This window comes from Phalacrocorax aristotelis, chromosome W (genome assembly GCF_949628215.1).
Source record: "Phalacrocorax aristotelis chromosome W, bGulAri2.1, whole genome shotgun sequence".
Taxonomy (NCBI): Eukaryota; Metazoa; Chordata; class Aves; order Suliformes; family Phalacrocoracidae; genus Phalacrocorax; species Phalacrocorax aristotelis.
In genome coordinates this window covers 3190244-3213867 of record NC_134310.1, presented here as the reverse complement: position 1 = coordinate 3213867, position 23624 = coordinate 3190244, and the positions used below count along the sequence as shown (strand labels likewise).

Here is a 23624-nt window from a genome sequence, read left to right as displayed (position 1 = left end):
TCCCTTGACAACCCCAGCCTCCTCACAGTCCCTGTCCCCTCACAACCCCCGTCCCCTCACACAATCCCTCGCCCCGCCCTCTTTCTGGAGCACCGCCCCTCGGCACCGGACTCCGCGCTGATTCGCTGTCGCGCCTGGCCTAATTAGCATATAGCAGACCGCGCCTGGCTGGGTTTCCCCTCTGTCAGGGCGGGAAGCCGCGGGAAAGAAGGCTCATTGGCCGAGCGCGGCCGGTGAGCCGGCTTCCTTTTCATTGGCCGCGCCGGTTGTCAGTCATGGGGAACAGTCCGCCCTCCGGGGTGTCCCTCCCCGGTGCCTCCTTGTTTGCTCCATTCAGTGGCGGGTTCCGAGGCGGACGGAGCTCCGGCGGATGGGCGCGGCGGTTGCACAATAGACACAGGTCCTCGGCCAGCATCACTCAGAGGGCAGCAGCCGCAGGAGGAGGTAGATCCCGTTCTGGTAACAATTTTACAATCGCAATGGCGTACGAAAGGCCTCTGTCTCTTTACAAACCCGTATCTTTGGGGGCGTCTTCTCCGGAGCCTCCACCCTTGCCGCCTTTCCTCCTCCAGTGCCTTCCCCGCTTTGAAACCTCTCCCCCGGCCCTGCCGCCTGCCTGAGGAGAGGGCGTTCGCTTCGCGCCCTGCGCCGCCGAGCTGGCCGGGTGCGGTGGGCAGGAGCGGGGCCGGGCGGGCCCGGGCGTGGGGCTGGCCCCGTCCTGCCGTGAAAGGGGGGACGGGACGGGACGGGGCCCACCCGGGAGCGGCGACGGAGGGAGCCCCGCGTCCCTCGGGCCGGTCGATCCTCCCCTTCCCCGGTTTGGTGGGAGGCCCCGAGGCTCGGCCTGCGCAGCGCGGCGGCAGGTGGAAAACCCCAAAAGCGGTTGTTTTTCCTTCGGAGGAAAGAGAGGAGGCTGGCCGCCTCAGCCGTGCAAGGGGTGCGTGTTTACCACCTGTCAAAAATAGGTGACAAATTCATCCGCCACCCTCCGAGAACAAGCCCCCTCGCTTGTAGCGGGGTGAGGCGTGGCAGGACGCTCCCCCCGACCCGCCACTTTTGGGGCGCAGCTGCTCCCGCACCCCCTGAGCCCACACCAACGTCCAACCCGCGGTGAACTTCTACGGCGCGGCCCTAAAAAACTAGAGAGGAAAAGTTGGGAAGTGTCAGAGCTGCTGGTGCGGCGTTGGAAGAGGAAACACCGTCAAGCCGCCTGGTATTTTTAGAGCCGGTCTCTGCGGTTCTTGGGTTTTGCATCTCGGCTGTTCGTTAAAAGAAGCGCCGGTGGCTGCTTGAAATGCCACCGCCGCAGGTCCCGCGCTCCTCTTGGCCTCGCTGCACCGTAACGTTAAATGATACAAGATAAGCGCTGGTCTCTGAGCAACCTGACGTGTTGTGTCATGGCATGGAGCGCGTAACTACTTGAAGAAACCCAAAAACATACAAGCAGAGTTGATAAAGGGCTGGTAAAACAGGATATTTGTGCAGGCGAGCGAGCTATTAACTAGACGGTATCTTTGCGGTCTTGATTCCAAAAAGTAGTGAATGGCAAAGGGGAGTTTTCTGGATGTGTGTATATGGACATATATAATACAAAGAGCTAGGCAGAATATGAAACTCTACAAATAATCTGGGTGCGTGTGCAGCCAGCAGTGTCTAACGTGTTGTTGGCTCTTATCAGATGCGCTCAGGTCCACAGAACGTTAGCCCTGAGCGTGTATTTTAAGAGAAAGTGCGTGTTATGCTCCCAGGACAAAACTCCTGATAAGCGGCGTTGTGAGTCAGCAGCGTGAGTGCAGACGAGATTTGAAGCATTTTCTTCTGCAAACTTAAGGAGCTGTCAAAATGCGTGGTAGCGTGCCGTGCTTGAGCGAGTGCTAATTGAATGTTCATCTTTACTACCGGCGGCAGCACCTTTATTGCAACAGAAGGAACATTTTGCTGCTACTTGGGCTGGTAACTAATTGTGTATGGATAGTTTTTCAGATTCTTCTGTAATTTAAGCAGGATTTTTTTTTCTGTAGTGCACACCGAGGTTTGTGAGTGGTTGACAGGCTTATACTTCACCTGATCGGCACTGAATTAGCAAGCAGCTCAGCTTCTCCGTGCTTATTACTGACTTATTCTCCCAGGAAGAATTCCCATTTGCAAGTGTGCAGCAGTTGTTGAGAACATCCGTTTCTCTCTGAACTTACATCCAAAAAAATCTGAATTTTTGAACTGAAGAAAACAGCTCTAATACAGCTGTGTGTACCCGTTCTTCAGAATACAGCAGCAGTGGCTTTCTGTTTGTTTGGAGGAGTTTACTGTTCTGCAGCCTTTCTGAGGATTCTGCAGGATAAGGCCTTTGTCCCGCATACATAGATGCCCTTAACTGTACTACTGGGAGCCCTCCCAGTAAGATAAATGGAATAAAATCAAGAATGTGAATACATCTTGTCAGAGAAAGCCAAAAGTACTGCTGCTGCAGCTACCACAGTAGAAGATAATGCACTTTCTGATGCTTAACAAAAATATTTAGGTCAGATCCATTAATGTATAAAAGACAGGCAGCTCTCTGATGTTGTGGGGTAAGAGCTTTTATGAACCAAGACTCCAACACCAAACAATTTAGTCCTATTTTCTAGCTGTGCTGTGAGAAGTTAGCTAATATTGTAAGCTAACGTAGAGAACGCCCTTTTTTTACAAAGGTGTTCTGAAATTATTCTCATTTGAATCCATCTAAGTGTCCTTTATTTGCTAGAGGTTTCAAGCCTCAGATTGTGAACTTACTAACTCTGCATCTAACTTTTCTCCTTGTTGAATTGGTTGCCTCAGAATAACAGGGAAGAAACCTAGTTTCAAGATCTGCCTCCAAAATGAGCCACGCACCGCTTTGGAACATTTTATTAGTAACACATCTCCCCCGGATACGATTGTTCCTTTTGCTTTGCAGATCTCAAGGTACCTTAGAAATGTCCTTTAAAATGCTCAAAAAATGCTTTAAAAGGCTCAAGGACTTTGCTGGAAGGAACTTGAAATATTATTACCACCATTTTCTGCTAACCTCCCCCCAAGTTTTCTGGTCAGCTCGGGAAGTCAGAGGTGCTGAGTTGCAGTGCAGAACTGCGTCACCCAGCCTCGTCTCTCTGCTCCTTCCTCCGCACACGTATGCACTGGGGTGCTCCAGTTGTAAAATGGAAGTGCCCCCTTCCCCCTTGATCTGCAAAGCACCTGCTGCAGGGTGGCAGGTACGGGAAAAGCTTCTTTCTTTAAGTAAAAGTCTCACTGGGAGACACATTTATAGTTGGTACTTGCCTAATGTAATAAGTCTAGACTGCTTTATCATTACTGAAGTGATGAAGCCAGTTAGCGTGTGCCTGGTTTGTGTCATGCTTGGGTAGGCAAGGCTTGCCTGTTTATTAAAAAAAAAAAAGAATAGGGTGCAGTGTTTGCATCCACACCAGTCTCGGGCTAGGGCAGACTCACTGGGTAGACTGCTGTGGGTGTATAAGAGAAAATGTTTGTTGGCCCTGGTGCTTAAAAAAACCAACACTAACTGAGGCCAGAAAGATTGGAAACTCCATGAGGCCTGTATGGTCTTGAATTAATAGTCCCAGCTTGTCTTATCATGAACAAGCTCCTGTTAACACACAGGTCTTGGTAGTTTCTGTAGATGAAAGAACGACTGGAACTGGTCATTTACGTAGGATTTCAGGACTACCTGAAGTGTATTTCTGTTGGCCATCCTTCAGACTGAAGGAAGACTGCAAAGTCATCAAGCGCAAGTTGCTGTCTGCTGAGAAATGCTCCTTAGTATTAAGATATAATCCACAACTCAGCCAGCCTGTGCAGTAATTGAAGCAGACCTCGCTTTAATTGACTCTGAGCTTCCTGACTCTCTAAGCAATGTGCTTGTACCTTGTAAAAGTATGATAAACCTTTCCCTTAAAAGTAGCTTTTGCAATTTAACAAATCCATAATTGCAGCAGGAAAAACATTTGCTCCCAGATAAGGGCACTTGTGCAGTATTGGTAATTAGTTTGACCTGGCCAGATGCCTCTTGATAAGGCCCAGAAGAGAGCTGTCATCTGGTATGCTGAAGAATTTAATTCTAAGTTGTGACACAGCACATATGTGGTAATAAGTCAAAAATTACTGGTTGTGTTGGATTAAGTCTAGTGGTGCACCACAGTCTTGTTTGCTCCTTACCGTTGTCGAGTACTGAAGGACAGAAAGAAATGCTTGTTCTGGTTATGCTGATGCACACTTTAGCAGGTATTTTGTTCCTCTTTCAGTTCCTCTGCTTTCTAATTCCTCCTCACAGGACATTGCACAACCTCTATATCTGTTTTCACATCACTACAACCCCCCCATCTTTCCCTCAGCTGACATGTTTCCCGCTTCTCTATCAGCCTCTCCTGGCAAAATCCTCTCTCCTTTTTCTTCTGGTTAAAGTACCCACCATCTCAAGCTTGGCCTCTCCTCTACAAAACCCATCATAAACCATTTAAAAACCTTCCCACAAAGCAGCATGACCCAATCCTTTCATCTCCTTGGGGACCTTTTTTCCAGAGCTGTCCTTGCAGCTTGCCGCCTGCCCAAAGTGCTTCCCAGGAGTGGGGTAAACACGAGCCACTGGGCATAAGGCTTCTTCCTTTCCCACGAGGCCAGCGTTGAAGCGGTGCTGCCCAGGGCAGCTTATTTGCTGTCAGTTGAACTATCCTGCATCTAAAGTATTCTTGTTGTCTGGTGGTAGCTTTCACATGAGAAGCCGTTAGCTGTGATCCCAAGCTGCTGGTGGGAGCTGGTTTTACGGCTACCCCAGTGCTGTGTCTGGCTCCAGCCGTCCCGTGAGCCTTGGCTGGGGGTGAGCGGTGTCAGCCTGGGAGCACTGTTTTAAAAAGCATTAAACTACTAGTGGCATGTATAGATGCAGCCTTGTTTTTTTTTAATCGTAAGGGCTGCCAGATTGTCCTGTGTGTGTATTCTTGAGGAGGAATTAGGATTTTTGAAGCAGAAGGGTCTGGGCAGGTGGATAGCATGTTCTTGCCAGGCTGGTGGCCAGCGGAGCTGGGAGGAAAGGGTAGGTGAGTCACGGAGGGCCACCGCCACGCAGGCAAAGCACGGAGCTCTTGGCACCCCTGCAGAGGAGTATCACAGAATGTGGGGGTTGGAAGGGCCCTCTGGAGCTCATCCTGTCCCACCCCCTGCTGGAGCAGGCACCCCCAGAGCAGGGGCACAGGGCCGCGTCCAGGCGGGGGGTGAATGTCTCCAGGGAAGGGACCCCACAGCCTCTCTGGGCAGCCTGTGCCCCTGCTCTGGCACCCGCACAGCAAAGGGGTTTCTCCTCACGTTCAGGTGGAACTTCCCGTGTTCCAGCTTGTGCCCGTGGCCCCTTGGCCTGGCGTTGGGCACCACTGAAAAGAGCCCGGCCCCGTCGCCCTGACACCCGCCCTTCAGATATTTATAGGTACCGATGACATCCCCCCTCAGGCTTCTCTTCTCCAGGCTGAACAAGCCCAGGTCTCTCAGCCTTTCCTCACCAGGGAGATGCTCCAGCCCCTGATCATCTTCGTAGTTCTGAAGTAGGGGATGGGGACGGGTGCTTGCTTTGTGGCTTCAAGGTAGGTCATGTTCAGGTGAGTTTTGGAGGCAGATTCTTGCTAAAACATGTTTAAGTTTGCAACAAAAGGAGGTAGAGGAGATGTGCAAGATGGGTGATGGCACAGAAGTAAGAAGCAGTTAGAAAAGCAGGGGGAGGAGACCTAAGAGCTGAGTAACTTGTTAGGTTTTATGCTGGATATAAATGAACCGGGACCATATCTCTTGGTTCTAAAGGGAGGGACTGAGTGGAAAATGAAGCCTGATTCCTCCCGCATGCTGTATCTATCTGAGAGCTCCACCAAGAGAATGATTTCAGGTGCCTGTACGGGCACCTCGGAGGAGAGGAGCAAGTCTGTCTCACAGAGGGGAGGAGAAAGATTTGTAAGATTTGAATCACACCCCTGAGAAGTCTCTCCCTCCCTCTCTCCTTAATTAGAGAGTTAATTGATCAAGTTAGGAGAAATCTGGGCCACAATCTTGCTTGGTTCTTAAATGCCCATTAATTGCAGTGCAGTAATTTAAATTTCATTAGAGTTAAAGATAAGATGTGGTGTTTGTCCTAGTTTTTAATTGCTTCTTTAAGGTATTTGCTCTTGACAGATTGAAGCCACCCTCACCCCAGACTGATGGGGTGCGGGCTGAGGTTTGCTGCGACACTGTAATCACAGGTCATTTTAGCGTGAGGAGATGGACTCGCAATTGTGTAACGCTGGCAAATGAGCAATCAGAATTAAAACCAGTTAAGACTGAGTTTGCTATTCCTAAAAGCTGGTTGTATTGCCCCACAAATTTAATTTTGTTTATCTGATCCTGATTTTCAGCTGCCCCCAGTTCTGGCAGACCAGCTGTGTTTAGTCCACCACTAGCTGGTTTAGGGAGGAATTATCATGTTAAAAGCAACATTTGTTTGTAGTGCTGGCAAGGCTTCCATTCCTCCTGTCTCCACACAGTAGATTTATGTTATTTACCAGGAAACAACTAAACACATGGGTTTTGAGTGGAACTTTTTTCAGTTGCAAGGCCTAAATAAGCAAATAAAGGATGAGAGAAAGGGATCCCGCTGAATGTCAGTGTTGCTTTACTCTACGCTTTATAATGGGTAGAAGAGAAACTTGGGTGTAACCGGTGATGAAAAATATTAAATGTTTGCCTGTTCTTTTAAAGCTTGGAAATATTTTGAAGAAAATCCTCGGATTGTAACTTGTAAGATCAGTCTGCCGTCTTAAAAGCTGATTATGGGTAAATTTGATTATGGAAAGGTCTTCTAAAGTATTCAGGCTATATTTAAGATAATGAAGTTTTGTTCCTTAATCTAATTTTGCCTTCCGTCTGGAAGAAACACAAAATCCCAACCACGCATCATTTCATTCCTTAAAAACCTCTCATACCTGCTTTACTATCCTTGTGTGTGTCTTGGATGGGAGCATCGAGCCGGGCCAGGGGATCATGGAGTGCCGGCTGCAGGGGTCCCCCACCCATGCAAGCTGCAATGGGGAGGGAGAGGGGTTCCCCGGCCACGCCAGTCCTGGATCTCTGCCTTCCTCTGCTGACTGCACAGGCCTGTTGCTAAAGGGATCTGGTTTTTGACTCTCCCCGTGTCAGGATTCTGCACGATATTGCAGCCAAGCTGCGTATGTCTGTCCTTTCTGGCCTGCCATGGTAATGTGTGTTCATACTGGCTGTGGGCCCGTGTACGGTCTCGCTGCGATTGCTGTTGTCTCTCCGTGTTGGTGAAATCATGTTTAGAGACGAGTCCAGTACGCGTTCCCTGGCGGTGCTGCATCTTACAAGCATGTAATAAATTATGATTTCAGCTCCAAAGAGCTTGCAATTAATAATTGAATAAAGTGGGTTTGAGTTATCACCTGGCAAGATTAAGAACTAAGCTTTTGAGTGGTACTAGCAAATTTTTTATTCTGTTAGGAAAACACATCCTGTATTGAAAAGGATGTAGTCTCTCTGAAAAGAACCTTTTTAGGCTTGGAATTTAAGAAAAAAATCTAGGCATGGAATCCAGAGTTCAGTGAATTTTTGACCATTTTAATTCTACGTTTTGTTCTAATATAGTTTTACCACACTAATAGACATAGTTTCTTCCCTTTCTGTTGTCCAGGCCACAAGATTTCACCATAAGAAAGTTATTGGAGAAACTCAGCTTAAATTTTCTTGCTGCACTAGCCCAAGTCATTCTGTCCTCCCTGGTATTTGCACTGCTGCCATTGCATGGGTCACCACAGAAGGTTAATATTTGCTAATGGCAATTCTGCTTTGCATTTATGGTGCAGCTATAGGACAATACCTAGTGAATGCCGGCTGACTGCAGCCGCAACATAATGCTAGCTCACGTTAGTATCCCTGTATCTTCTCTCCGCTCACTCAAATGCTCTTGTCATTGTAAAGTTTTCCTTCTTTTTATACTTCCTGTCTGCCACAGGGCAATTTGGGGTTATTATCATGGTGTTAGAGCGAAGAGTCTTATCTAGCATGTACCTATTTCTTTTACAACAGATGGCCTACAAATATGAATATCAGTCCCACTGCCTCTGTATCAGAGTGATTTTCTTTCTTTTCCCAGGTGCAGTATAAAAGGAAAAATGTTCTCCCGACTAAGGGTAGCTGCCACTCCCTGTGCGATGGCATGTCGCAGTGCACATACGAAAGAAAAAGGCAAGCCGTTGATGTTAAACCCACGAACAAACAAGGTTGGTAGTGTGCGATTATCAAATATCTTATCTTCATCCGGAAATGGTCCAATGGACCTTTTTCCAAGGTTAAACCACCTCCAGGAGGTGTACTGGGCCACAGCCAAAAAAGGGTTCAGAAGATGGAGGAGCCAATGATCATTTCAAGTTTACGACGTGGACACCTACAGTACAAGGACGTCCAGTAACGCCTTCTGCTTCTGTCAGCCTGCACTTCCCCTGGTTTGCTGAGGTTTATGCAATCAATACTGCTGTCCCTTGTGCCAAATGAACAGTCACTGATTCTTGCTGGCTTAGTTTTTGGGCTTGTTGAAGTAAAGCTTTAGCAGACAGAGTCTTATTTCAGACTTTGCAGAAGTTAATCCTGAATTCAGTCTTGCTAGTGATAGAAAGCGTTAGCCTCTCTGTCCTAGTCCCAGATTTTCCTGCAAGACCGTGAACTGGGACCAAGACATATCAGTAAGAAACATCCCTGTGCAGAGAGTTGGACAGAGATCATCTGAAAATAAGCCTTGAATGAAGCTAGCTGAGAGGTAGAGGCATTATGTTAATTCCATGCATTGGGAGGAACTTCTCCTAACAAAGAAGTTTTTTATTCTGCCCCGCTTCACAAAAATTTTCCTATTTCCACAATCCTATCCCCAGTCTCTTTTTTTCTTGGAGTAGTAGTAGCCTTCAAGAATATTGAAACAATTAATGTATAAACTAAAAGTAGTAAGAAATTACATGAGGGCTTTCAGTAGCTGATCCAAGACGTCGAAAGGGCCAAGAAAGGTGACCAATCTAGCTGCCTCTGAGGGTATTTCCTGAGCTATGTAGCTATGGAACCTGGTCTTCCATAGTTTTATCCTATGTTTTCAATGCCTGGCTTTTCTCCTCTTCCCCATTCTCTGATTTTACCTTTTCCCCTCCTGTACTGCCTTATATTCCCTGTTCACTGTAAATTTCCTTCCCTTCCTTTTCTGCCCACAGCCCTGACACCTCTGTCCCCTGTATTCTTAGCTCCTTTCCCATGTCCCCTTTGCCTAGATGTGAAGAAGCACATCCTGCTTTAAATTTGCCAGCTGGCAAGCCAGACATGTAACCCCGAGCCTTTCTCTCAGCAGAAGGGCTAGGCTGGATCTTTCTTCTGCACAGCAAAGCTCTCCTCTCCCCTCCTCTCCCCTCTTCCTCTCCCCTCCTCTCCCCTCTTCCTCTCCCCTCCTCTCCCCTCTTCCTCTCCCCTCCTCTCCCCTCTTCCTCTCCCCTCCTCTCCCCTCTTCCTCTCCCCTCCTCTCCCCTCTTCCTCTCCCCTCCTCTCCCCTCTTCCTCTCCCCTCCTCTCCCTTCTTCCTCTCCCCTCCTCTCCCCTCTTCCTCTCCCCTCCTCTCCCCTCTTCCTCTCCCCTCCTCTCCCCTTTGGTCCCTCTCTTTTTGTCAGAAATCAAAGTTGCCCAATAAGCTCAAAATATCTCAGGAGGATACCAAGCTAGGAGCTTCAAGCTGCATCTCCTTGTGTCCTGCCCGTAACTGCAGGGAGAATTGCTCATGTTTCTTTTGGCAAAAGTGATTTCCGAGTGTGCCGAAAAGAAAGGACGAAGAAAAATTGTAAACCTGTAGGCATGTTTCTTACCGTTTCTTGTACCATATAGTGTAGCGTGAGATGCCTTGACGAATGCAGGTTGTGTATATAGAGAGCTAGCTGTGGACATTAGAGACTGGCTGCCGGCAAAAACAGAATTGGGATTGCCGTTTTGGGGAAGGACAAAAGACTAGATTGGTGTGATTTGTCAAGATCAGATTATCTCGACACTTTTCTGAGCTATAAACACTTTGACATGCAACGGAAATTATTCCAAGCCCTGTAAGCTTTTCCAAGTGCTGATTATGCAACAGTTTTCAGAAACAAAACAACAGGTCATTTCTTGTCTCTCTAGTGGTAATACCTTTCTAATTTTTTTCCTTTAAGCCTGGAATTATCTAGTGGACTGAGCACAATGAAGTTTTTTTTTTTGAGGAGGAGGGAAGAACAGAGAGCTGCTTATTAATAGCAGTGGATTTTTAAAAAAATTTTGGATGTCTCCAAGAAATTATACTTGTGATAGGAAAAAAATTTCCCACATTTGTTTGGCTATGTTGTATCGGTCTGCCATTAAGGCTGGCACCTGTTTGAATGGATCTGTAAGCTAGTTAAGCGATACTGCTTGATACTGGATGCAGTGTCTGTATAGAAATGTATTTTGGAAATTTAGCAGAGAAATAAATGATTGACTAAATAGGGGAAGTACTTTACCCTTTGTGCTCTTCTTGCCCACAGTGCCTCATGGGGATACATATATACTTACAGGCGCAGATAAAGGGCTTTATCTCTTGCTGGCAGCTTGTTGAAATCATCATTTTATGACCTGTGGCTTAGTTGCTTATGTTCAGGTTTTACAGTCCCTATCAACTCTACAGAACATTTGGTCTCCTTTAACAGGCCCTAATTAGGGCCTAATGGGCCCTAAAATAAGAACTGCAAGATGGCAGCGTCGCTAACAGAAAACCACTCCTTCCCCTTGTGCAAATTAGAATCATAGAATTAATCTGCTCCTGTTCTTTGCCATTGGAGTTTTTTCTAATTCTAATTTAATTAATTCTAATAATAGAAATTAATCTGCTCCTGTTCTCTGCCATTGGACTATATTTTTCTCTTACCATTGGGGGTTGTTTTTTTTCTTTCCCATCCTTACCTGTGTTTTGCAGGTACGTATGACACCTACATCAACTGGTTTCTGGTTTTATGTTTCAAGACCGGTTTTTGAAGTGTTTCTTGTCAGGGAGGCTCAGAAAAGGTCGTGAGCTATATCGGTAATACCCTTGCTGTTGCAGCCAAACAATTGCAGAACATACTGTAACTGCATTGCTGGCATCCATGGATATTTACGGGCTTCCATGATGTTTGATTTCTGCTCTGTGACAGGGATTCAAATTACAGTTAATTGACTTCAGGACCTTTTATTCTGCTAGAGATCCCTGCTGTGCCAAGGCAGCGTTTTAAGCTTGTTGGGCACTGAGAACACTGTTAGGGCAATCTCTTTTGTTTAGTACTGGCAATTAAATTGTTATTTATATTGTGGGAGTGCTTCGGATTCCCACTCAAGTGCCAGGACTTCTACCAGCACAGAACAGATGATGAAGGGGGTAGATGATCCCTGACCTTGGCAATGTCCATTCGGCCATGTAGAGTGGCATCGGTATGTCTTTAGCTTCACTGGAAATACATGACCTGTAACGTTATTCGTATGTTTGCTTTCTGCGTGCTTGCAGCAAATCTGTGGCTCTGAATAATTTATGACACTTTCTGTATTCTAGTTGGAGATTTTTCTACCATGTGGCATCAATTCTTCATGTTACTCATGATTGTATTTTGTACAGTTGATTCCATTACCCCTTTTTATATTACTCTGCTCTTCAATATTGTTTAGTTATTTCATTCTTTAATATCCTTCTCCTGTACTGACAACACCTCCCAGATTTTTACCTTCAGCAGATATCTTTAGGGCATTGCATTAAGCACACATGTGCGTGCACACATATTTGTATATATGTAGGTGCCTGGGCACGTGTGTGTGGGAATACATGATGAATTTTGAAAAAGAATTCTTGGATGGTTTCACAGGTGGCAGTTTAATCCCAGGCCTGAGGACTCGTCCATATGGGTGGTCATCTTGTCATAACTTGTGTTCGGCTAGACCGTTAATCACCGCTTCATCTGTATTCATTCCCAGCTTTTTCAGTCCATTTTATTTTCATCCATGCCTTACTGAATACTTCCAGAAACTCTGAGAGATTATGTTTGTTTAAAGAACAAGTTCCCTTGACAAAGATGTAGGTCACCTCACTGGCTTCTGGCAAATATCCAAACAGTGTGTTTCCAATTCAGAACAAAAGACAAACAAAAAAACCCCAACCCAAAGTTAAAGCTAGTTTTGCAAAATAAATAGGGTAGGACAAGAGAATGTGAAGGAAAATTGTATAAACTTGAAGATTTAAAAGCAGATGCTCCCTTTCCCCTTCTCCTGCCCTTTTCCATCATGTTGGTTTTTGACACATTGAATTTCTTCTGTTTTAATACTTTTTAGGCTGTGTCAGTTGGGTTTAGCAGCCAGGGCATAGTATACGCAATGCCCCTCTGCCTTCCTGGGGAAGACAGGAAAAACAAGAGGTGGAGATGTACCGCAAATGGTAATTGTCATGTTGCTAAGAAATGCACTGCTTGAAATACTACCAGCAGCTTCAGATCCTAGAAGGCACAAAACTGATAGAAACTGCCAGTTGCCTTGCGTACACACACACACAGAATCACACAGAATCCCAGAATCCCAGGTGGGAAGGGACCTCAGGGACCATCTAATCCAACCTTTCTAGGAAGAGCCCAGCCTAGACAAGATGGCCCAGCACCCTGTCCAGACGACTCTTGAAGGTGTCCAACGTGGCCGAGTCAACCCCTTCCCTGGGGAGATTATTCCAACGGTGACTGTCCTCACTGTGAAAAATTTCCCTCTCGTGTCTAATCAGAATCTCCCCAAGAGCAACTTGTGTCCATCCCCCTTGTCCTCTCCATGTGACTCCTTGTAAAAAGGGGGTCTCCATCTTCTTTGTAGGTACCCCTTAAGTACTGGTACGTGGTGATGAGATCCCCTCTGAGCCTCCTTTTCTCAAGGCTGAACAAACCCAGCTCTCCCAGCCTGTCCTCGTATGGCAGCTTCCCGGTCCTTTGATCATCTTGGTGGCCCTTCTCTGGACCCCTTCCAGCCTGGCCACATCCTTTTTGTATTGCGCGGACCAGAACTGTACACAGGACTCCAGGTGTGGCCTGACAAGCGCTGAGGAGAGCGGGATAATGACTTCTTTCTCTCTGCTGGCGATGCCCTTTTTGATGCAACCCAGCATCCTGTTGGCCTTCTTGGCCGCAGCAGCCACTGTTTGCTCATGTTGAGCTTCCCCCCACCAGGACCTTTCCACAGAGCTGCTCTCCAGCCAGGTGGATCCCAGTCTGTGCTGCACTCCTGGATTATGTTTTCCCAGGCGCATGACCTTACACGTCTCCTTGTTGAACTTCATACTGTTCTTGTTAGCCCACTCTTCCAGCTGCCCACACCCAGCCTAAAAGTCCCACCACAAGTTTAGTGTCCTGCCCAACTGGTTTGGAAATGGAGGGATTGTTGGATGGAAGTTGCACGGGCGTGCTTATGCAGCTTTTGTCAACTTCCTTGAGATCTGCATGCTTTTAAAGGGAATTAAAAGTGGAAAGATGGAACTGTTTAATCTGTAACCAGCTTTTATCAACTATCTGAAAAGGTGCTGTAAGTGCCAAAGGTGGTAGGTAATATTGTACCTCATTTAACTTAGATCAGCTATTCTGCTCAGGACTCGTGAGCTGCTGGGATGGCAGGTGGAGGAAGGAAGGAAGCTGTCTTGGGTTTTAATACTTTTCAATTTCTTTTTTTTTTCTTGTGGGGTTAATGCCGTTAAAGGAGAACAAAAGCAATGGCATCTGCTCAGTTAGAAAAATAGCAGTTTAATGAAATGTCGCCGAGGTGCTCAGTGACGCTATATGGTGTAGATGAACCATTTCAGTCCATCGTGCTTGTGATTTGCAATGTACAGCTTTACCATAACCGTTGGTGCTTGGGAACAAGCCCTAGAGAGGCTGGATGACTTTGACGCTGGTGTGTAAAGGCTTTCTGTTTCTGACTTTTTCCCCATTTTCTGCAGGGGAATGCTTTTAGTTGAAGCCACGTCATTAGTAAATGAGAGCTACTGCAGGTTAGCTAAGTCTGGTTCAGCAGCCAAAGTGATTTACGTCTGGTTCCACACAGAGAGGCGCTACAAGGACTGGTGGCATCTTTGCCTGCAGAGGGACTAACATCTTTAAAGGCTTAATAACCTGGTGAAGGTCTGGGTCATTTCACAGTTCAGCAAGGAGTAGATTGCTGTGCTGTGTCAGCAGTACTCTCCAGTATATATACTATGCTGTTTCTGGAAGAATAAAGGTAGGAAATTGAGTTTAAAAAATGGAGGAGGAAAGAAATCAGAGATTTCCATACTCTACACTGTTCTCATAAACACAGAGAAACTTTGAATCTATGGCTGAATTAGCAAATATACCTTTGATTCATATGAGTGAACTTTATTAATTTGCAGCGGAGACACGTTGTGCAATAGTGAACTTTGTGATTTAGCAAAAGGAAGCCGAGTTAAGGGAAGCAGCCCATAATCCAATGTAAAATCTACTTTATTTTATAAAAACATTTATGATGCTACTTCAAAGCCTATGATATGCTGTTGAATATGTTATAACAATGATTAGAAGTTACATGAAAAACCATTTGATTAAATCTTCCTTGTGAAGTAGGCTAACTCATTTTCCAAACAGCGGCATGTTTGGATATATTCTGCATTTACATCTTTATCAGGGGCTTTGAATGGGTTGGTTGTTATAAACTGTACAGGTTTTCAGAATGCTTGAGAGTAATGATGGTATCAGGTAAAAGTACTCCCTCCTGTATATAAGCCTGCAAGACTTCACAGGTGGGAAAAAAATTATCACCGCTGGTACTTCTCTGCTTAAAAACCTCTCGGTATTACTTAGTGGCGCTATAAAAATCATGCTTGCAGGATTCACGTCTCCTGTTCACCTTCATGCAGAGCAAGCAACTAGAATTTTTATATGCTGCTATTTATAGCACCGCTCGCTTTGTGTCATAGAGCCCAGTTGTTCGGGCTAAAGCGAAGTCCCAGTGCCAGATAGTTTGTGGATTAAAGGCACAGTACATGGTGATTCAATTGGAGCCTGTCTTAACTAAAAAACTGTCAACACTTCATTTTACTTGCCTTTTTTTACCCCACCCCCCTACCCCCATGGCAGTATGTTGGTTTTGTTGCAGTAAATTTGTCCATGCATATTCATTCATTTGTGGTCTTGGAAGGCGTGCTGGGTTTTCTTCTAGATGCACTCCCTCCTTTGTCTGTGCTGTCTTAGAAAGGACACCTGTTTTTTTCTGGGCTGTAAAGAGGATTAAGGGAAAATAATCTAAGTGAAAGTCAGTGGATAAGACTCAGAGAAAGGTCACCTAGCACTGCTGGGTCAAAGGAAACCAAAAAGTGATCCCTGTGACTTAAGCCCAAATCTTTACAATATTTAGGCATTTAATCCCAGCAGAAACCAGAGGGAGTTTGGCCCTTTAGGTGTTGGGAACTTAAGTGCCTTTGAGAACATCATCCCCAGTGCTGCAAGTTGCTGAGTACCTCTTGATTCACTGGGAGCCAATCGCTGGTTCTGTCAAACTGTACTGGGGTTTATAAATGAGGGGAAAAGGCTAGGAGATCTGTAGCAGTGCACCTCCTAGGCACACAAGTTTAAGGAAGATCTGTCCTGTGAGGTGCTGTATGGAGAACAAGCCGTGATCCGAAATCTAAAACAAGAGGCAGCTGATGGTCACGGACAAAGTTAATGAATGGGAATACAGCAAGTGTTGGAAGGGCTCTGGGTTTTTTATAGTGCCGCTCTGGACTAAGTTTGTTCTGTTCTAGTTGGAACGAGGATTAAATTTCTGTATGGAGGCTGATGGCATTCAGGTTCCTGAGTTAGGCCTGGGCAAAAATTAAAGCACCATTTAATGTGGTAAGAGTTAATTGTCACATAAATAAACAGCTGGAAGTACTTAGTGCCACTTAAAGAATTCACTGTGCTATTGTAACTCCAGATACACTGAAAAACTAGGTTGTCTATAGACTGGGAAAAATGTGACTAAACTGAATAAAGATGGGTAACTGTACTAGCTTAGCACTAGCCTTGGGGCTCGTTTCATGTTATTAAGGACCCAGGTAGTTTAATGCCACTGCTTTCACCCTATAGGGAAATTAAGGAAAAGCTGTGCCCCCGTGTCATGCCAATAGTGGAAATTAGAAATTAAGTAGATTTTATTTTGAAGGGACTTGAGAGTTTCTGATGGGGAGGACGTAGGTTTTGCTAGTGAGATATTTCAGCTAGTTGAGAGCAAAATATCAGTGTAGCCAGTATGTTACCGCTGAAGGGATTCTGGCCTTTGACATGCCTTAAACGAGTGACGTTAGTGGCTTTACTGACCAGTGTTTATATATCTCCTGAAAAGAGAATAAGCTGCTTTCCCCCGCCACCCCACCCCTTCTTAATATCGTAAATCTTTTGGCATCATTTTTGTTTTTGTAGTGTCTAAAGTAACAGTCAAAATATTACGGATGTTTACCAGCTGTACTCAGCCTTGTATCCTAAATCACTCGTGCTGCAAGTACAGTTTGTGTTGAGAAACGGTTGTTTTAAAAAGGCAAAACCCTTTGATGGTAACAAATTAGAGGGTGGTTAAGGAAAAGGGGAAGGCAGCCGAGATGTATGTTTGTGTGGTTTGCTTCCGTGCAACTTTGGAAGATGCATTTATATTCCCAGAGAATCTTTCCGTATTTCTTGTGAAGCATGCAGAAGTGAAACTAAAGTAAGATGCTTTGCAATATAGGAAAAAAAAAAAATTCCTACATTCAGTATGTGTTCCTCGTGGGTTTTTTTCTCATGCCGATGCTGCTTACGTGGTTGTGTGCTTGGTGGAGATTTTGGATTATTCAAAACAGTTTTCAGAAAAATTATCATGTGGCTAAAGTGACTGTTACACCCAGCAAAAGACCAGCAGCAAGGGTAAAAAGGTCAGGAATAAGCCGTCATCTGAAATTTATTTACAGATAATAGTGGAAAAATACTTGAGAATAACGATTACATGAGGACAGAAAACAACGCTTTGCGAATGACTCACTGGTAGTAGAGAAAGGATAAATTGAGTCCAGTATTTAATGTCAAACCTGTTACATGGAACATTGTCAGAAACACAAAGCATTGATCTAGACTGGGGTTAAACACTTAGAGTTTTTTGCAAGAAAGTATTTGCAAGTGGTTTTTGCAAAGCCCTAAAGTTCTTTTCATTTTGTTCTTTTTTTTTTCCTTGTTTTCTAACTCTTCAAATATTTTATTACTTTAGAACATGGTGTAAAATCAGTACAGAAAAGCAGGTGGAGTGATCAAATCAGTGGAGTCAAAATAACTGATATCAAATATGATTTAAATAAGCAAAGGGGAAAATTACGTAAAAAAACAAGTTATTTTAATTATGGATTTTCCTAAGGAGTAGTTCTGTTGGTTATAAACCATTCAAGTGTGCTGAATTACATGAACCATAGACTCTAAATCAGAGAAGTTTTGTTAATGGGCGTGCTTTCTGCAAATAACCTGTGAAAGTCTATTCAAACATAAGCAAAGGTGAAATTTATATATTCTAATGTGTATTCGTCTTTTATTCTAAAGTGGGAAAATAGGAATTTTTTTTCCTTGTGATTTTTCTGATTGCAGGAGGAATTTGGAGTGTAATTACAAGGCATAAAACAAACCTTAGAAAGCTTTTTTTAAACCTTTTTTTTTTTTAATTGGCACTAAGAATCTGCTTCCAGCATGGGGAAATTTGAGAAAATGTGCTCTTGTTTTTTAATCTAGCTGCTTTAGTAAAGAAGGGAAGTGTTGTGTGAGCAGAACTGATGTTTCTTGTTTCCATCTCTCAAAACATCACAACTAGCAGACTATCCCTCTCAGACTCTGCTTTTGCTCACAGATTGATGCACAGCGTTGCACAGCAAAGGCTTTCCTGGGTTTTCAGCTCCTCCGTTCGCAAGTTATTGATTTAATCACTCACAGAACCAACCCAGTTGGATAAACTGAAATAAGGAAATTTTATCCTTGCTCTTTTGGAAGTGGCAAACTTAAAGTGGGGTCAGTTGTAGTCGGAAACAGGGTCAGCACTTGGAGCCACGTTGGCTGTGAATCCGGACTCGGGTCAGTTAACGTTTTACAACGTTACACCTCGAGTTAACTGCCCTGCGAAGACATCTCCATCGGTTGAAAACAAATGGATGAGTTCTAGCCTTAAGAAAAAAATGAAGGATTTGGGTCAAATTGTGATCTCAGTAAAAGCATTAGGGCAATTTAGGGCATTAGGGCAACTTTAGGATCTGGCTGGATTATCAAAAGTATGTAGAAAAAACAGCAAATGGAGCAATTCAGAGAAAGCTCTCTGGACTAAATATTATTGTTTGTGATTGTAGGCACCAGACTGGGTGACCCACATATTCCTGGTCAGCCTTATGTTCCTATGAAACAATTCAAGAAGCAACTGTTATTTTACTTTTAAACCTCAGCCTGTCTGCAGTGGGATCTTCCCGGTTATTCTCCGGTTTCACAGAGGAAAATGACATCTGGCAAAGGTACCATGTGGTCTCAGAGACATGGAAAAACTGTGGTCAACCGGGATGAGGAGAGGATGAGAACTCCAGCAGAGGCAACTATATCCAAACCCTGCCTTCTGTGGCACCTGCCATGAGAAATGGATGCAGCGGATAGTCCGAAATGGCAAATAGAAAGACATTATAAATAGAAATGCTGGAGGAAGAACTGCTAATTATTTCTAACCTCTCTTGTTTTCAGGGTATGGCCTTTACATTACATGAACGACAGATGCTTGGGTTGCAAGGACTCCTACCTCCTAAAATAGAGACACAAGACATTCAAGCCTTACGCTTCCATAAGAATTTGGCAAAAATGACCGACCCCTTGGAAAAGTAAGCGCTCCTCTGGCCTTGTTTTGTCATGCAAGTAAATTGAAATGGCTGTAAAATATTTCATGGGAGTAACCAGGCAAGGTTTCTGTGCCTCCACTGGGCTTTTCACTTGTTGGAGGCTATTTTCACTTTTGCACAGAAAACTGCTTTGATTGATCATGTATTCATGATGCGGCTAAATGAGGTTGGGGAGCTTTTTCTCTTACATACCATAGTCGTAATATGTATTTCTGTAATATGTAAAATTTGGGTGGCAGCTTGTTAGAGCGCAGGACTATTGGAGGGAGGAAAGAGGGCAGCGAGTGCGTACTAGAAAAATATGTGAGAATGAAGGAGTGGGTTTGATAATTAGGTATGAAAAACTGTTTATCATATACAGTAGTAACCGCTAGAAAGGAATTATAGGGTTGGAATTTTGAGTCTCATAATGGGCTTTTTTTTTTTACATCAGTCTTTTTTTTTTTTAACTCACTGGTTTGGTGAAAAAAAGGGGAAGGATTTTGATTTATTTCTTTTAGAATGGCATGTTTCTAGCATCCTGTTACTGGTTTCATATAAGCCTATGTGTATCGACATGTAAAAATATGCAGTCTCCTAAAAGCAAGAGGAGCGCTGGAATGGTTTGAGGTTTACTGGACCACATCAAAACTCTTTTGTTCTCGTGAAAACCGAAAGATGACTTTTAAATCCACATCATGTCCGTTGCTGATCTGAAACAGTCATGTCATCTGTATTGGCAAAGTGCCTGGTTTCTGTAGCCTAAGACAAATGGCTAATTCATTATCTGTGTGTTGTCTGGTCAGCAAGACTGAATGTGAATCGATAGGCGGTAGATTGGTAGGTAAATTTGCAAAAATGCAGGTTTAATTTACACACATAGGTAAGTCCTTCAAAATGAACTGTTTGTTAGGAGTTAATTTGTTTTACAACTCTGTCGATGTTAAGATTAACACGAACCTTATTGTCAGGACCTAACCTTTTTTGGATGACAAATTCTTTCACCGATAAGTTTGTTCTTCTTTAACAGTAATGAGACTCCCAGCTGCATCCTGTAATAAATCCATGGGTTATCTTTGATCGCGGTGCATATTTGTGCGTTAAGCTGTTAGCATGCATGGTATGCCACATCCAGTATTTTTTTTTCAGCTTTTTAGTACTGCTACTCTATCTTTTCCAACTTCTTTTTAGTGCTGAAAGCCCGACTGGAGTAGAAGCAGGAATTTGACGAAGAAATAATTAGAAGCAAGTTTGGTTTTCGCTTTGACATTTTTCACATTGTCTTAAATAAGCATAAATATGAAACACTAAGAGGTTTTTCTTTTTCTTTTGCTTGATTTCAGGTATATCTACATAATGGGAATCCAAGAGAGAAATGAAAAGTTATTCTATAGGGTGTTACAAGATGATATTGAGCGGTTAATGCCAATTGTATACACACCAACAGTAGGCCTTGCCTGCACCCAGTATGGACACATCTTCCGGAGACCAAAGTAAGAACAATAAATGTATATTCCTGCTACTTTTATTATTGTTTTCTCTGTATACTTGCCTGAGGTTTGGAAACGTTTTATTTCATTTTCATTTGGATTCAGCTATGCAAGAGTTGTGCCAATTCAGGGCGGTGAAGGTACCCCTCTGCTCGGGAGGGGTAGGTCACCATTAAATGCACCCGGGCACGCAGCATGCGCAGAGAGGCAGGAACACGAGTGCATGCACACCCTTACAGCAGATTTGCTGGAGAAAGCTCAGCCTAACCATGGTCCTGGTAGAATCAAAGCCTTGACCAACATGTACCTGCTGGTGGCAAAGGGTCGCAGTGCTGGAGAGATTCTCACAATGCTCTGCAGAGCAGCAGAGCGTGACATCTGTGGTGCAGGAGCAGAGGCCAAGGAGAGATCTCAGTCTGAGGAGAGATGTTGGCAAAGCAGACAAGGAGAGGCTTGATTAGTGGTGGCTTAGCAGACTCCGCTGGGTGCAGATAGTCCCTGTATTAAAGCTCTGCTACTAGCAGTCAGTGTTCAGTTATTCCGACACAATAAATGCACTTGGCTGGGATCTGTTTTGGGTTCAGCAGTGACTTCAGAACAACCATTCAGGTTATTAGCTCTGCTTTGAGGAAACCCGTTCAGACTGGCAGTCATTTCAGCTCATTTCCATGCTACTCTCACTGCAATTCAAAGTGTATTTCAAGAGCCCTCTCGCTTGAGGGCTTTAGTGCTGTGTGGAGGAAGGGCGAATCCTTCGCTGCCACGAGGACTCGGCTGCGTAGTGCAGCTGCTGTGATAAAGACAGTGACAAACTCATGGTTTTGCTCCTGATCTGGGGCAGGAGATGTGAAAGATGTACTCTTAGTTTTCACATGCTTCCTTTCCTCTTTCACATCTCTGTATGTATTATAGACTGATTTGAAAACTGTCCCCCTCTAGAAGTTGTCTGTACAAGAAACAACAGCGTGGACTGGAACTCAGGGTATGCCCCTTTTTCTCCTAGAATCAGAGCTTTCCAAGTGTTGGTAATTTCTGATGCCACCTCTGCCAAGCTTTTCTTGCCCCTTTCCTCCTAACCACACAGGGCTTGCTAGAGCAGAAGAGATAGACCCTTCTCTTCACCTCTGCTCCTCTGCCTCCCCTCCCATGTTCCCATAGAGGAGGACTCAGTGGGAAGCACTGTCCTCCTGGGCTTGGAGAAGACAGTAAGCACAGTCCCTGTCTTTTTCCTTTCTTTTCCCTCCCCTCACCTTGTGTATGTCATGAACAGAGATTCACTAAGGTAAAGCCAGGCTTAGGATCATGTTCCCTTCTCATGTCCTTACAGGCAAGTGTAGGTCATGTTTTGCCCTAGAGGAGTATTAAAGGTGAATATCTGTAGCAGTGTAAAACGAAGGTAGCATCATGAAAAGTATTTTCTCTGTACCCTTATTTTAGAGTGTCAAAGTAGCCAAATAGACTTATGTATTAGAAATTGTCCTTTGAGTGATATACGTTAGTGATTACAACGCTTCCGATTTTAAGAAAATTGTACTGTTTGACATATAGTTTCACAAATCAAGGTGAAATTTCTATTTGCCACCTATAAAATATTTCTGCTTTATGTTTTTTCTTTCAGAGGGTTGTTTATTTCTATCTCAGACAGAGGCCATATAAGGTCAATTGTGAACAACTGGCCAGAGAACGACGTTAAGGTACTACCACTGTATAATTTTTTTTCTAGTTGTTATTTAATCTCAGTTGAGCTGCTTAAAATTTGTTAGTATTTGATGGAAATGTATATATTAAATAACACATCCTTGGGTGTTTGATGAAGATGGCAAAATACAGCTAATGAAGCTAATGGGTAACTTGAAGAGCAGTGTTTTATCTTAAATATGAGGTTTGTGGTTTCAGTAAACAGTGATGATGAGAACTAGACTTGCCAAACTTTTTATTTTACTTCATTATTCTACTTTTTGGGGGGTGTTGGGGGATGCACTGCTGTGTCTTACTGTGTTACATAGCAGTAGGAGAGGTGATCTTGTCCTTGGATTAATACACAGAAGTGGTAGTTGGGAGGCCCAGATTTTGCCATTAAATCCTGTATGACTCAGCTGGGTCGAGAACCACAAGGGGAGATGAGGTGAACAATACTTATACAAACTTTTTGATGTCTGGAGGATTTACAAGTGGAAATCATAAACTCAAGTTACAAGCTGCGGTTCCACATGGCAGCTTGGATCCTTCCCATGTAGCTTTCAAAGATTTGGGCAGTAGATTTCAGCAAAGAAAAAGGAGCATAGCAGATTCTAACATGAAGCATTGTTACTTCCAGTAAAATATTCCTTGTAATCTATTCTTTGATAGACTGTGCAAACATATTTCCTAATATTGAAGATATTAGGAAAAGGTTCTTCCCCCAGAGGGTGGTGGAGCCCTGGCACAGGCTCCCCAGGGAGGCATCACGGCACCAGCCTGGTGATATTCCAGAAGCGCTTGGACAAGGCCCTCAGAGACACGGTGCGAATTTGGGATTGTCCTGTGCAGGGACAGGAGCTGGATTTGAAGATCCCTGTGGGTCCCTTCCAACTCAGGGCATTCCATGGTTCTATGATTCATACACCTGAATTTTTGCCTGGAAAAAACCACACTGGTATTGCTCTAAGCTTTATAAATTTCGGTGATCATATAGAATTTCACCTGCTTTTGTTTTCAGGCTGTTGTCGTCACTGATGGAGAAAGAATATTGGGTCTTGGAGACCTAGGTGTTTATGGGATGGGAATTCCAGTAGGAAAACTGTGTTTGTATACAGCCTGTGCAGGAATACATCCAGATAAATGCTTGCCTGTGTGCATCGACGTTGGAACTGATAATACAGTGAGTTTGACTGAACTTTGCCTGCCATAAGTGTTATCCATGTGAGAAGTATTTATTTACGAGTATTTAGTACTATAAGAGAAGATTTTGATTTGAGCACTTTTATTTAAGATGAAACCAAATATTTTATGTAAGGGTGACTGGTTTGGAATTCACTATATAGTTACATATCAGTGATTGAAAAACACCAGTTAATTTGTCAGTGAAATGGTGCATTTGGAAGTCACTTGAATGCTGGAACACTGTAAAGCAGACAGTCAGGTTGACCTGACTTGAAGCTGGAATTGTGAATTGGATTTATCAAAGCAGTTTATTGTTCACAGTATTGATTTGTTCCA

General features: G+C 44.1%; 1 protein-coding gene across 2 annotated transcripts in view; it reads left to right on the top strand.

The window, feature by feature from the left end:
• Nucleotides 1-289: 289 nt before the first annotated feature.
• ME2 (malic enzyme 2) overlaps nt 290-23624 on the top strand; it is a 35741-nt gene continuing 12406 nt past the window's right edge. Inside the window, exons 1-6 of one of the 2 annotated variants that reach the window (XM_075076773.1) lie at nt 290-444; nt 8159-8285; nt 18806-18939; nt 20280-20429; nt 22045-22120; nt 23125-23286. In XM_075076773.1, the coding sequence (XP_074932874.1) occupies nt 8178-8285; nt 18806-18939; nt 20280-20429; nt 22045-22120; nt 23125-23286 (630 nt within the window). In that variant the 5' untranslated portion in view covers nt 290-444; nt 8159-8177. Of the gene's footprint in view, nt 460-8158; nt 8286-18805; nt 18940-20279; nt 20430-22044; nt 22121-23124; nt 23287-23624 lie in introns of both variants that reach the window. The other variant, XM_075076774.1, reaches the window with a different exon arrangement.